Source organism: Trichoderma citrinoviride (assembly GCF_003025115.1).
Source record: "Trichoderma citrinoviride strain TUCIM 6016 unplaced genomic scaffold BBK36scaffold_3, whole genome shotgun sequence".
Lineage (NCBI taxonomy): Eukaryota > Fungi > Ascomycota > Sordariomycetes > Hypocreales > Hypocreaceae > Trichoderma > Trichoderma citrinoviride.
This window is the reverse complement of record NW_020194711.1, coordinates 286,136-300,909: the sequence shown is the minus strand read 5'-3', so window position 1 is coordinate 300,909 and position 14,774 is coordinate 286,136. Positions and strand designations below refer to the sequence as shown.

General features: G+C 56.6%; 2 protein-coding genes across 2 annotated transcripts; both read right to left on the bottom strand.

Moving 5' to 3' along the window:
* Positions 1-1,623: 1,623 nt before the first annotated feature.
* Positions 1,624-2,559, bottom strand: BBK36DRAFT_1113241 (hypothetical protein; the record flags this gene model as incomplete). Its single annotated transcript, XM_024889883.1, has 1 exon — positions 1,624-2,559. One exon carries the CDS (start codon positions 2,557-2,559, stop codon positions 1,624-1,626), a length of 936 nt encoding a protein of 311 aa, XP_024751814.1.
* Positions 2,560-11,625: 9,066 nt separating this feature from the next.
* On the bottom strand, positions 11,626-14,032 carry BBK36DRAFT_1112601 (DNA-binding domain-containing/ankyrin domain-containing protein; the record flags this gene model as incomplete). The annotated part of the gene is made up of 2 exons (XM_024889820.1): positions 11,626-13,668; positions 13,979-14,032. 2 exons carry the CDS (start codon positions 14,030-14,032, stop codon positions 11,626-11,628), a joined length of 2,097 nt encoding a protein of 698 aa, XP_024751813.1.
* Between the last annotated feature and the right edge of the window lie 742 nt (positions 14,033-14,774).

Below are 14,774 nucleotides of genomic sequence, written 5' to 3'. Positions count from 1 at the left end.
TCCGCCGTATCATGAGTAAGTCCGTCCTCGCATCATTAATCACCCAAAAAAACCCACCGATGACTGACTGAGTGACATTCTGATCCTCACTCTGTCTCTTCCACCTCGCCTCGCTCCGCCCCCCCTTCATATGTCCGGGAACCTGTCCGGGAACCTCAACTCCCTGTCAGCCCATTAAGACAGCCCTAAAAGGATGGACTCACACGACACATCAGTGACAAACGCCAACCAGGGGACGGCGGACCGCGTCCGTCCAGGGATGGCCAAGCTAGGAAGACTCCAAGGATAAACGAAAAGTGATCGGGGACGTCAAACGAACGGGCTGCCCCGTGCTCGACTCACTAAGAGGTGCCCGCTTACCTGCCCCGATGAGATGTTGGTCACCGTACTTCTTATCCTTGACACACACACACACACACACACACACACACACACACAAGCACTTAGACACTCCCACGCCCTATTTGTCACAGAGCTGGCAACCTTTTTCGTGGCTTCCAGGGATTCCAGAGAGAAAGCGGGAGAAACAGAAACGATGCGTTAGACACCTTCTGCCAGTAGAAACGGCACGAATAAGGTTACGGGCTAGAAACGAGAATAGGGGCCGAGGCCTTCCTCGTTCAAGGTAGCGTTTGCTGCTTGTAGACACTCGACCGAGCGAGTAAGACTAGGATCCTGGTTCATTTGTTTGTCCTGCATGTTCAAGGATAAAGAGAAAGTAAAAAAAAGAGGCGCGGTCTAATGCAGATGGCTGGCGGATCGAGGGGCATCCCCGCGTTCGTCAAACACAAGGTAGGTACTCCATATGTACGTCCAGGCTAAAGTATCATGGCCTCTGACACCAAAGTCTTCACTTGTGCGGTCAGCATAAAAGAGATGAAGGTGAGGAAGAATCATAACGTCGTAATATTTATAACCTGATAAGCTGTAGCTCAATGGGAGAAGAGAAAGGAGGAAAGGAAGATCGTCAAAGAGCCCAATCACAACCCTTTGTGTACCATTCCAATGAAACAAGATCGACTCTGTATTACAGTGCAGCTTAAGAAGTGCTTTTGAAGGAGAATCAACAGATAAGAGAAGAGAAGGGGGAGTACGCAAGCAGGATATTGACGTGAGCGGCCATCTACCAAATATGAGAATAAGCTGGGGTGGAAAAGCTAAGAAGCAAAAGAGGAAAAGAAGGAGAACGGGAGGAAACAAGGTTGGAACAAGGAGATGTAACGAGGCGCCCACCCGTGTGTAGGTAGGATGGACAAAGGTGAATTTAGGAAGAAAATGCAAAGGGACAAGAAGTAAGAGTCCTGCGCCTCCCGACTTGGTTTCATGCATACCTAGGATAATGCAGCAAATCCGTGCCTCCCCCCTGCAAGCGCTATTCCTTCTAAGAGTCAACTCAAAAAAGACAAAAGAACAGGAAAGAACACAAAAGGTAGGCGTGCAGAAGGAGAAACGCTGGTAAGGCAGTAGAGAGCGTCGGAAGCAGATTAGCCAAGGCCGGGTTCGTCCGCTGAGGCAACACAGTCGTGCGCGCGCATACGCCCCCCTCCCCCCTTTTTGGGATGGCTGGGCTTTCTTCCCTCCCGTCTGTCTCCTGCCCGCTCAGTAATCCCGCTTTCCGATACATCACCGCATCTCCTCTGGAGTCACAGTAGCTCCATAGAAACCTCCGCCGTTGGCAGCGCACGCAAGGCAGGTACCGCCCCCGTAGACGCGTGTATGACGAGTCCAGCCAGCGCCGTCGCGATCGAGGACGGAGAGTATCTCGCCGTGGACGTCGACGTTACGGTGACCGTGGTCATCGAGGTCCAAGTCCAGGCCGGAAGGAGGCGCAGGCGGCAGCAGCCCAGACGACGGTGGGTAGGAGCTGGGCAGAAAGATGGGATCCACGGATTCAGCCTTGGGCGATTGCGCTTGGGGAGAGTGAGCCCCGGGGGCGCTAATGGGGAGCGTCCGGGTGTAGGATCGGCGCCGAGGGATAGAGGCAGCGTCTGGGCTGCCCGTCTGGAAGGCAGTGGTGGACGTTGAGGACATGTAGTCGGGGTTGGGCTGGTGGATGAAACTTTGGCTGCTGGGGGACGGCTCGTTGTCCAAGGTGAAGACGGCTGTGCTCAGCTCCGGCGGAGTCAAAGGTGGCGCGGGAGGCAGCCGGGAGATGAAGGGTCCAGGCAATGCACCGCCAGCGCCTCTCCAGTGTGAGTGCCGATCCGCCATCGTGCTTGCAGTGTTTGTCGTCGTCGTCGAGGCTGCTGCTACCGCCGCCGCCGCCCTCAGGTCTTCGTGCTGGTCACTGACCCCTTGAATGCTCTTTTCATCGTCCATTGGCCCAATGTGTGGCTTGTGCTGTCTCTGGAGCGGCGGGTTGTTGGTGGGCAGAAAGGAAGCAGAGTCGCGCCTCTGGGCTGGTCTAAGCCATCGGTAGATGGTCTGCACACAGTAGCGTGCAATGATGACCAAGGCAAAAATAGACAGTCCGGTTCGAACTGACTCCCAGGAGGGCGGTTGGGCTTTCAAGTAATTGTAGTCGGCGCCGGGTAGGCCTCCACGATTGGTTACGGGCATGGTGGACTGGGAGGTGACTGCTTATGGAACTCGGCCTGGCGCCGTCAGCCGGGGTCCCTGCCAAGTCGCACTATTTCTGCGGTCAGACGGCACTCTTCTGCCCTACGGCGTTTGGTAGGGCGTTTGCGGCGACCCAAGATACGGTTGAGGCGGTTGCCGTTTCGCAGGACTCTAATTGGCAACCTCCGGGCCTGTTTCGAGGTTCGGCACACTCGGATATTGCTCTGCTGTGCTTTGACGTGCCTTGCTTTGTCAACGACGATGCCCTTTGCTTTAAATGACCCAGGGCCGGAGGCTGGAGGCGGCGCAAGCCAAAGTGACACGGGGCTTGCTGCGCAAAGGTGGCAATTCGTGTGGACTGGTTATCTAACTGCCAGGCGCTGTTCCGGCGAGTGTCTTGGGCTGTCTCGTGTCGAAGTAGGGAGTAAGAAGCTTGTACAACATCGATAGGTCGTTGCCTGTGACAAGGGGGAGTGCTGCGCTACTCAGTTGAGCAAGGGTTCTTCTTTTCCTCTGCTGGTAAAAAACGAGAAACAGCTGGCGGGAAGAGTGAATGAGTGAGACACAACCACGGGGGGGAGAAAACAAGATATGTGTCGTCGGGGTGAGATGAACCTTAATATAATTCAGAATGGGATGGGATGGGATAGGGTACGGTGTGTCTCTCGTGCGCGTGGCTTTCTCCCCCCCCATCTGTCTTCTCCTTCGCGAACAGAGGGGCAAAGGGAGGAGGAAAACTTCCACGCGCGCTAGATCCCACCGGGGAAGCGCATAATACTGGTCGTCGAAATAGCAGCAAGGCCAGGTCAGAGATGCCCAGCGGGAGTAGCCTCTCAGCCATCCCAGGCAAGCCTGCAGCAGCAGTAGAGAAACATCCGAGGGAAAGGGGGGAGGGGGTGAAAGTATGGCCCGTAGCACCGCTAGGGCAGAACAGACTCATGTCGAGTACGAAACAGGAGGCGTACGGATTGGCAAAGCCACGTATGGAATGGGCACGTCTGTACTTCGTACGGAGAAGGTACTGTCAAGGAAGACTGACGCTGATGGTAGCTGGAGGTTGAGCTGGGGGTGTGGGATCATAGTGTTGCTGGCAGGGTCTGTGCTATGCTTGCTGGGCTGGATGCTTGTGATTTGCCTCGCATGGCCTCGCATGGCATGGCATACGCTGCTACTAGTAGTAGTATAGCAGGAGTGCCTGTCGTAGCATGTCCGTTTCCACTCGGACCCCTCCCTCATCCAGCCCGCGGGAAGAAGCACCCTACCGCTGCCATGGGGTATCGGAGCCGGCAGAGTCCACGGCGGGTCGAGGGAAGGGATGCGGAATTTGGATTGCGCCAAAGCGGTTGATCCTCCTTGCGGACGACGGGGCGTGTTTTGCAACATGGAGCGGCAGGGCGCGGCGGACCAGGGAGGAGAAGTGTAAGAACAACAAAGAGGAAAGATGACAACTTACACACAGGTCCGTCGTCCGAACAAAGAACACAGGTGCGTACAAAGCAGATACCACTCTCCGATGCTCCCCCGTTCCGCTGGTCTGGTAGTAGTCGTAGATGCTAGCACAATGTCACACTGTACGGCACTTCGTACAGCAGGCGCCAAAGCAGCAAGGACCGGAGAAGAGGGCGGCTCGAAACGGAGATCCCTGTTTTCAGCAGACAACAAGCAGCCCGCCCAACTGACGGCGTCCCTGACTCGCCCCAAGGGCCTGCTTTAGCCCGCAGGCATGGAACTTATTTGGGGCATGTTTCAGTGCTCGGCAGCGTCCCCGCCTGCCGTGTATGCGGTGTACTCGTATGTATGCTGGGCTGCGCTGTGTTGTGCTGGTCGGGCTCCGGTTCCGTAGCAAGCAGCAGCAAGATCCACGGAGCCCAGAGGCGGTTTGCTTTGCTGTTAGCGGTGCCCGCAATCGGCGGGAGCTGGCACCCGGAGACGTGAGCTTCAGCTGAGGTGAGCCCTATCGAGACACCCTCGGTGCGAGCCCATGGCTTCCCTTCCCTTCTTCTTCTGTCTCTGCCTTCTCTGGAGACACAGGGATTGCTGACGGAGACGTTTGGCCAGAGACTCGCCATGTGGACGATCCGGGCAGGGAAAAGGAGTGTATTCGCTGGCTTGCTGTTTGTGTATCCCGAGAGTCAACGGCGGCAGAGAGAGACATGGAGTGAGAGAGGAAACAAGCTGCAGCCGAACGCAGCACAGCACATGCCGGCACTGCAGCGATGCCTATTCGGGCAGGCTGGGAGGTCCGTAACCGGTACTTTGCAGCGCCATGATGTGACTTGATGGCCTCGTGCGGGTTTCGATTTCGTGTCAAGTCAGCACATGGTGCTTTGATGCAGAGTCAGTCCGTCAGATCCAAGCTGGCCAGAAACGGGTACAAGAGCAGAGAAGCAAAGCAGCAGAGAGCGAAAAGAGGGGAAGCGACCCCTCAGTCACGCTGTCGGGACAATCTGGAAGGTGCTGTACAGACGGAAGTACGGAGTACCTACCTTACGGTAGCGATAGAAACAGATGGAGGTACCGGTACCAGGCGCCCAGGTCCGGTGCAAGGCCCGACAGGACCGACATCCAGCAGGGCTCAGTACCTGTACCTTGCAGCGTCCATCAGACCGGACATGATGGCATGGCAGTCAGGGAACGGGTGCAGGTACACATGCAGTCGGGTTGTGCACGAGATACCTAGGTACCTCGCCTTACACGACTCGGACAGCATCAGTGGTGTCCAACCGCGGGAACTGGCTCGTAACATCTCGTATACTTGCCCTGTTCCGTGTCCGTGTGCTGACAACTTGAACATGGACGCTCTCGCACTCGTCTAAGGTACCTTACCTTACTCGAAGGTGCCTCGGTGGCTGGACCAGACCAAGCTAGGCCCTGCTTAAAGCGCGTGTGCACTGGCCACGGTGCATCTGGTGGCGTCCTAAACTCCCGTCATCAGGGCCTGAAAGAGGGCAATGGCTGCTCAACAAGAAGCAGAACGGCAGAATATGTTGTCGTGGCAGTCAAAAACTGGTCATTGGCTTCGATTTACTGAGGTCCCGCATGCAGCGCTTGTAGCGGGCAAGTAACTCGCGGTGGCTCGCTTGCGCAGGCCCCGGTGGTTCTCCGGGAGTGTACTTGGGCAGTACCTGATGCAGTGACGCTTGCGAGGCACCGGACAGGACCTGCTCAGCTGAAAAGGCGCAGCCCTAGACTTGGCGATCGAGCGAGATTGTCTTCCGCTTTGGCTTCTATTGCTGCGGATGCCCTGTACATACCTACGAAGCAGAAGCACGATTCCGTTGCCACCGTTTCACCGGAGAAGCAGCAGCAGCAAACAATCTGGACAAAACCCAATGCTCGATACGCTATGTACAACCAGACGAGCTGCCCAGGAATCCGGTGCCAAAGGGTGCCAAAAGGGGCCAGGGACCGGTGTGGTTTGCGCATTGATTCCGCTGGCAAATAGAGTTAAACCTGCGTCACTTGCATGGCCCAAGGCAGCTGAAAAACCTGGTGGGTGCGGGATATCGCGCGAGACATGGTGTGGCCGTTAATTTGCGTTAGCCAATGCATGCCGGCCGGACAAGCAGCATCGAGTCACAGGGACCGTGAGATGCAGCATGCCCCGATTATTACTGCGAGATGCGGGCAGGGGAGGGCATCATGATTACAGTACTAGTAGTACTCGTACTTGTATGAGGAGGCGGAGGAGGAGTAGAAGTAGGATGGTGATGATGGAGACGGGATGGCGAGTTAACGCAGGAGAGCCTAGTACAGCAGCATGAATGCATCAGCAAGCATCTAGCATCAACCAGCATTCATCATTTTAAAGGAAGACGCACACCATGGCTCTCTTTGGCAAGATCCGGTACTCATACATGCTTCGTACATGTCTCCCGTCGGCGACGTGCCCAACCTGAGCAAGCCATAAAGCCAACAAGCCCCGAGTCGCGGAAAATGGCCGTCTTGAGGATGTCATGGACCAACGCCTGCGCGCATGCGACCACTCCCGCGTCTGTCAGATTAATTAAAATATTTCAGCCGGCGCATCCTCGCTCGTGATGCAGTAGAAACCAAGCAACATTGACTTGATCATAGCCAGAGATGCCTGCACATCGACGTGTATGACTGTGGTGAAGCCGGGGACCAGGTACTCCATTACCTTACTCAGAGACAATCCCTCACCACTTCCGAGCACCCGAGGCTACGATCCTAGCACAGCAAGATGCGCACATGGTCAATGAAATAGGCAAGCGACCTAAATGGTCCCTATCACGGCTCTTCTGGCAATAGCCTCGAAGCAATTCCAAGCCATCTTGGGGAGTGGCTGGCTCAAAACCCAGAGAGCCGGTAGCGAATCATACTGGGCGAGTCTTTGACCGGCGGTTGGTTTGCCACGAAAATCCAATATTGAAGTGAGTGAGTAGGTACGGAGTACCTGCACGGGTAGCGGTACGAGAGCGCAGTTCGATGCCTGCCCAGCTGACTTGGCGGCGAAAGAGAGCTTCTAGAACACCCACCCACCTTGCCCACTTTCTGCCGAGCTCCACAGCGCCGGGCTTCCATGTAAGTTGAGGTACGTGGGTACATACTTGCACTCTTGCGATAGGACCGCAATAACACGCCTCTTGCTGCGATCGCATATGTATGACTTGGCAGCATCACTGTTCGCCTTGGGACGCCACCTCGACAGGCCCCTGGAACTGACTTAGGGCATACCCGCAGCTCCTCGAGAGCTGCGGCTTGAAACCTGCTTCGTGTTTCCCGTACTACCTGTTATTACCAAAGCCTCATGTGCTCGCAACAGGCACCTCCGTCGACGGAGGATACCTTATGCTGGGTAAGGTACCTTATACTCCGTACAAGTAGTACAATGGATCGCTTCGGTACCTGCCGCGTTCATACGAGGGTTGACGCCTTCCGTTTCTCAATTCCACTTTCTGCCTTTCACTTGCCGCATTTGTTACACGGGCGGCTGATGCCAGCTCCAGTCCTTCCTGCCTTCCGCTTCTTCTAGGAGAAAGTCACTGCGTACTTCGTGCTTGCCGCATTGATGGCTTCCCTTGCCCAGCAGCTGCTGGATATTCTAGTACCTTAGGTAAGATACCTTACTGATGAAAATTCTCTCAACTCCTCTCCTCTTCACTTCCACACACCATGATCTCTCCCTCAGTGGTCAAGTCCAGCTCAGCCTCACTCCGCGCCCTTCGGCGAAGCAACTTGCGCAAGCGCATCGTCGCCCCGATCGATCTCAACTGACAATCCCGACTATTGAAGGCATCGACGCTACGCTACTACGCTCTGCTAACCCTGAATCCTCGCTCTCCAGCGCTGCCGTTGGCCCAGGCAGTCGTCATTCGTGGGGCGGCAGAGCTCTCCGGCCCAAGCCAGTGACCTCGCACCAGGCTAAACACAGACGCAGACACAGGCGCAGGCGCAGAAGCCAGGTCTTTTGCCGCTCCCACCGTTATTTGGTCTCTTTTTCAGCTCGCCGTGGAACGATCCCTGGCCGCCCCAACCGCTGCGGCTCTGCAGCTAGACCCCCTCGACCAGGCCTGACGCACTCACACTACCTACTGACACCAGCCTCTAGTATGCATACTGCATTGCGTTAGGTACTGCATCACGACGAAGGCTATCTGAGATGACGTTACGACAACGAATAGCGGCCATGGAGTGCGAGTTATGCATACCGGCATGCCATGTCGCACCACTCCCTGCTGCTTGAGATACTCGCATCTCATCCAGACTGCCTCCAAGACGCATCGTGTTGCTGTTCTCCCTCCACGCTGATGCCACCTGCAGTCTAGCCATGCCACTTGCTGCAGCGCATGGATCGGGCACAAGCAAGCTACTACTAGCATCTGCATTTGGGCAGAGTGTGACACGACTCAGGACGGATCAGCTCGATTCCGACTCTCACTCGGTACATTCTAGCCCCAGCTTCAGGTTGTCTCTTGCTCTTCCCCACCGCCCGTCTGACCGTGATCGTGACCGTGCATCTGTGGGAAAAGCTCCCTGGATGAGACAGACACTCCGATGCCCTGCTTCTCCCTGATGCCAGCTCGCTGCGTCAGCAAAGTCAGCTTGGGCCGCGGTGCTATCGACAGCGAGTGCGGGTGTGTTCAGTTCTCCTACCGTCTTCAGACAGACTGCTCTTGTCCCGGAAAACTTCATCCATGACACCAATTCCGCTGTCGAGGGTGTTTCCGTCAGCCTTACCACGATGGAGGCACCCCTCCCCCGCTGGTCAGCATGCTATTACTACCTACCACTACTAAGCTCCCCTCTTTCTCAGTCCAAGGGGGCACATACGAGCACTAAAAAGCTGCTGGATCTGGGCGTCTACGGATGAAAGTCGTCAATTTACAGGTGCTAATCCTATGGAGCCACATTCGATTCCAACACTAGCATGGGCGACGCAGCAAATCAGGACGTGCAGAGGCGCACAACCCTCGTCGTTCAGGCCACCACGCTCAGTCGAACTTGGTATGGATGTACACCTCACCTTTGTACGTACTCGAACAAAACGGCGGATCCCGCAACGCAACCTTCGCGACCTGCCGCCCAAGCTCCGCCGGTACACGCCTGTATTACTTGGAGTGAGGGAGGAGTGCTTGTGCTGATAGTAGGTACTCCATGCCTCTGTGCCCCAGCATCAAGCACGCCGTAATATGCGGGCCTACGCCCTCGAGACATTCCCACATGACGTGTCTTGGGGTTTGTGCAACCGCAAATTCAATGACTAGTGATATTGAGTCTCTGTTGCTAGGTGCCACGTCGGCTTGCCTCGTTGCTGGCGTGGGGCAGGCGAAATCTCATCAGGCCGACAAGCCGCCTCTTGGCGACCAATATATTGTCACCACGAGCACCCATTCGAAGTGTATTGACTCTTTGCCACTTTGACGGTGAGCGCTTTCGTCCCAACGGGTCTCTTGTGGGGTGCCTCAAATTTGCTGCCGCTGATGTTTGGCCCGGTTGCTGTCTCTGTCCGAACTGTTGGCGGAGCCTCCTGCAAGCTATCGGACGTCTATCGGACATCTATTGACGTCTCAGCTGCAACCGCTTTGTCTTTGGACCTGGCTAGCCCACAGCCAGAATGTCTCTTCGACACGGCGTCGGGTCAATTCAATACAGATTCGATCCTCTGCTCCATTGGCGAGTGCCTGCATGGCGAGTCCTAGACAAGGCCTCGTGACTGATGTTTCACCGCATTAGACTGCATATTGGCACGGTCATTGGACTTTTGCAATCCTTCACTCCCCACGAATAGACTGCTCAAGATCCTGCCAGAGATTTACAGGCGCTGGTCATGCCGCCGAGCCGGTCTTGAGCATAAGCGCCGCTATAGGAGCTGGCAATTGTAATTGCACCGATTCGCCCATAGGAAACCTCAGGACGCGGGAGGATCATGTTGCGCAGCAGCACGGCGCGGCACAGTCACATAGGCTATTGCTCAGCTCAGACGTTCATATTGTGTACCTGACATGACTCGCCAGGTCGTTGGCATGACGCGGGCCAAAATCACAGGACGAGAATCAATCTGCCAGGCAACTTACACGAACAGACATGACGGCGTCGAACGCTCAACCAGTCATGGCCGCCAGCTTATGGCGTATTTATACAGGCACCCTGACTCAGCTGCTCACCTGACACCCATACTATGCAGGCCGCCTGAAGCCGGTCGCCGGCTGGCTCCTCAACTCCTCCTGGAAGCGGTAAACGTCCAGTCCTACCCCACTCCGGCATACCTATGGCCGGGGCCAATTTGTCGGCCTCGATGTTGAGCGCCTGCGATCTTGATCCTTTGTTCCCTCTAATGACCTTGTGAGGACGGGGCGCGGCGTAGATAACGAGTTATTGACCTTTCCGCTGCTGAAGCTTGTACCATTCTGGTCGTGGAATGTCATCGCTCGTGTCGCCTCAAATCTCACGCGCGGAGAAATGCTTGGCATCTGGCCGCCTGGCCATCTGGTTGGACGCCGCCCGAGCTGTCCGGCCAGCGTCTCCGGAGGAGGCTGGACCAGTCGGGTCCGCGAGGGTGGCCGCCAGCTTTCCAAGTCTGGCCTGGACCACACACACCTCCAGGCAAAAATTTGTATTCCTTCTTTGTTCGTGTTCAAGCACGATTCGAGGAGTCGTGCATACGAGAGTACGATGGTTGGACGGCAAGAGTGCTCGCCACGGCATCAGGGGCCATGACTCTGCCGCCGGAGCAATCGGGGTCCACAAAACCTGCCATGTCCGAATCTGCCGGCCCGAGGCCCGCGCATTCGTCTTCGCCTACGGTTACTAAGTATGTCACAGCACCATGTAGAGCATATTGGTGTGCGGCTTGACTCGTCCAAAAGCAACCCGTTGCTTCAGCATGGCATACTGATACCGTTTCCACAATTGTGCTCGGAGAAAAGAACACGATGAACTGGAAAAAGTTGGCATGATAACCAAGGGATTTGTAAGATTGTTCACCTCCAGCGCCGGACCCGCCCCCAAGAGTCGTTCCTTTAGTGCTATATGCGCTCCGCTCGTCAACTGCTAGTATATACTGCTCTTCCAAGAAGACAAAGTAGCCACACAAACCGCTCTAAAACAAAAAAGATGCATCTCATCAGTGTTCTCACTGACGTAACAGTTGGGCGGTAAAACAGGTGCCCGCCGACTCGGCCGCGCAAAACGCGCGAATATCTGATTCCCTCGGCTACTCGAAAAAATAAAAAAATAAAAAAGAAGGAGAGACAAGAGTAAGCCGGGTATCCTGATGGACTTCTAGAATAGGGGAGAGGGGTACCCTTTGTTTCCAGGAATGTCGTCAGGAAGAGGAAAGAAGAAGAGTGAGTTCGAAGTGAGTGACCTCTTTCGTTATCTTCTTTCCGCTCTTCTCATCAAATCTCGTATATCCCTTTTTTTGGAGCTTCGTCATCGTCGTCTCGCCATCCCACGCAGACTGGCCTCGAACACCGCTCTCGTTTTGGTGTGCGTTTGCGCGCTGGCGCGTGTGTGAAAATAGTAAAAAAGAGAAGCCCGAAAAGAAGAAAGTCGGAAATAGTAAAGATGAGAATAAAAACAAAACAGAGATGATAAAAAACATCACATCACCGCAAAATCCATGGGCTCACCCCCCGCCGTCGTCGACCCGTCCATGTCATGCACCTCGCGCTCCTCCTCCATCATGTCGATCAGGCTGTCGAGGTTGGCGTCGAGGACCTCGCCGTCCTTGGTGTCGAGGCAGCGCTTCAGCAGGCGCCGGTACTTTTCGATCTTGTCGCCCACGCCCACCATGCTCAGGGCGTCGACGTACTCCGTCTCCGCCTGGCGCTGCTCCATGAGCATCTGGCTCAGCTGGCGCGCGAGGGCGAGCCGTTCCTCGTATGATTCCTCCTGCGTGCTGTTGCTGCCGCCACCGTCACCGCCGCTGGCGTTGCCGTTCAGCTTGCTCATCTCGTTCTCCACGGCCTGCTGGATGTGCAGCCTGTTCTGGTGGGTGATGAGCGACAGGACGTTGTGCCGGACGAGGTTAGCCTCGCTCATGACCTTGGCGGCCACGTCGTCGGGCTCGAGCTGGGCTTCGAGCTCCGTGATTTGCTGCCGGACAAGGTTCAGCTCGGCTTGGGTATTCGTCAGGATGCGCCGCGCCTCGGCCTCGGCCACGTCCTTTTCGTGCCACTCCTCGTCGTAGCTCTTGGCGAGCAGCTGAAACTTCTCCATGATGAGCGGGGAGATGCGCGAGTGCACCGTCGTGGCCGCCGCTGATTGGAAGGACGGCGCGGGCTTCCGCGCCTTGTCGCCCGCGCCCGAGGACGAGAAGGCGTCCCGGAAGGTGGCGCGGCGCTGCGAGTCGGGCGCAAAGGGCGACGACGAGCGCTGGGGCGCGCGGTCCTTCTTGGCCGCGTTGAGCTCCATGATGAGGTCCTCTGCGCGGAGGCCCTCCAGGTTGGCAATGTCCGTCGAGGCGTTGCGGCCCAGCAGCGCGCGGATGCACTTCCTGGCGTTGCGCATGGCCGCCAGGTGCAGCGCTGTGTTGCCGTCGTTGTCCTGCATGTCGATGAGCCGCTGGAAGGCGCTCGGCTCCAGCGCCTCCTGCAGCTTGTTGAGGATGTTGTCGAGGTAATACCGCGAGCACGACGGGCTGTAGACGCGCCCGTTCTTCATGATGGCGGCATGGTGGATGACGGTGCACCCCTGGCTGTCCCTGACGTCTACCGTCTCGAAGAGCTCCTTCATGACGGCGGGGAACGTCTGCTTGTCGTAGCAATTCGTAAAGTTGACGGACCGCATAAAGGGCGTCTCGCCGCGGATGTTGCGCACGGCCACGTCCGCGTTGAACCTCTTGAGCTGCTTGATCACGTCCACGTCGCCCATAGCGGAGGCCCAGTGCAGGGCCGTGTGGTTCTCGGCGTCAATAAGCCAGTTGGGCTGGAAGTTGGGCGGCGGGTCGGGCTTGACTGCCGGCTGCTCATTTCTAGAAAGGAGGAAGTAGTCGAGAAGCTCATCCCCGTACACGGCGTGCTGCTGCTCCGTGAGGTCCTGCAACTGCTCCTCCCTCTTGCGCTTGCGGTGGCCCGTCGACATGTGGCCCATGTCGTAGCGGTCGTCTTCGGCGACGTACGAGGCCGACGCCACGGTGAGGTTGTCCGGCGTGTCCTCTTCCACGCCGCCCATGACGACCTCGCTGTTGTCGTACTCCTCGACGACGGGCATGGCGGCTGCTGCCGGGTTAGTGACGCTGGGTGCCATGCCGGCGGCGGCCTTGGACCTACCCGAATTCCATTTGGGGAGTGGAGGACGGGATTTGGGTGCCTTGGGCTTGCTGGCGTGCCTCGGAGCCGGAGGCGGGCTCTCGTCGCCCGGGACGAACTGGAAGATGGGCCGTATTCGCTCGTAGACGCTGTGCCGCTGTGCCAGGGCCTCGCCGGCCTCGAGGGGGATCCATGTCCCCTGGTATTTTCCGTAGCCGCCCTGGATCTTTTCGTGGACGTCCTTTTGCACGTCTCTCTCAAGGATTCTCGTTCGGGCCGGCTTGTCGAAGCCGGCGGCCTTTAGAATGTGGGTTGCGTTGATCCAGTCATCGTGCCTCCTTCGCATGACATGTTCCTTGAGGTCGCCGCCGAATTGGAACTCGTAGACGGGGATCTGGTGACAGATGGATTAGTCTATGTGGTGGTGATGAGATACGAGTTTTATGCTCTGTGCAGATTGTGTGCCATGATAGAAGAAGAGAAAGAAGAGCTAGGAGAGGGCAATAACAAGAAAAGGCTCTCTTGAAGACCACAGTAGATCCATGTTCCCATTGCGACGAGCAAACATTCACAATTCCCGATGGCTTCTCTCGTGCGTTTCCAGCCTCTCCTATGACCTCTAACTCAAGGCTCCCATCCCTGCCACACAACTTCCGACCTCCCACAACGATTGCTGCATCCTAATTTCACGGGGAATCTCTTACTCCACTGTATGTGGCACTGTAAATGCCGCCGCCTGCATTGCCCTTGTTGACCATCTCGACGATGGAAAGGCTTCCGGCACAAGAGCGTCGAGGCTGAAGGCGTCAACGAACCAAGGGGGATAAGTTCGAGCAAGAAGCAACGGTGGGTTTAGCTGCTATGGAGCGGGACGGTGGTCGCTGGTCGGGGGCATGCAGAGCGTTTGCGGCGTCGCCATAAGCATCAAGCATCAAGCATAAGGCGGCAGCTGGGGCTTTGCGGGAGCTGGAAGCAAATTCGGCACGTCTGCGACGCGGTTCGAGGGGGAGGAGACGCGATGAACGCGAAACCACTTTAACCTGTGGCCACAACCTTTTGCGCTTCCTGCCTGAGGCGCCACAGCTGCTTATCGGGCATGCCTTACCTTATCGAGACAGAGCCCCACGTGATGCGGGTGTGGCTGATGCATTGAGTGGGAATTGGGGGAAGATTGGGGGGCAGTTGGTGGGATTTTAGGTGTGGCTGGTACTGCTAAGCTCAGCTCCATGTGGACGGTGCGAGAAGATGCAATGGCCAATCACCCTCGACCACAACTCCAGACCCGACGATTTCGTGAGATCCGACGAGGCTACCCAAGGCTGCGTCTGTATACCCAGGGCTGAGCGTACGGCTACCGAAAGGCTCTCAGTGACCCTGCCCAATGCTGCGGACGGTGTGATTTGAGGCTGGGCAAGCACAGGCAGAGGCAATTCTGCGTCGGACACGAAACCCCGTTGCAGCAGCAAACAACGACACCACACCACACAAAGGGGGGCAGCT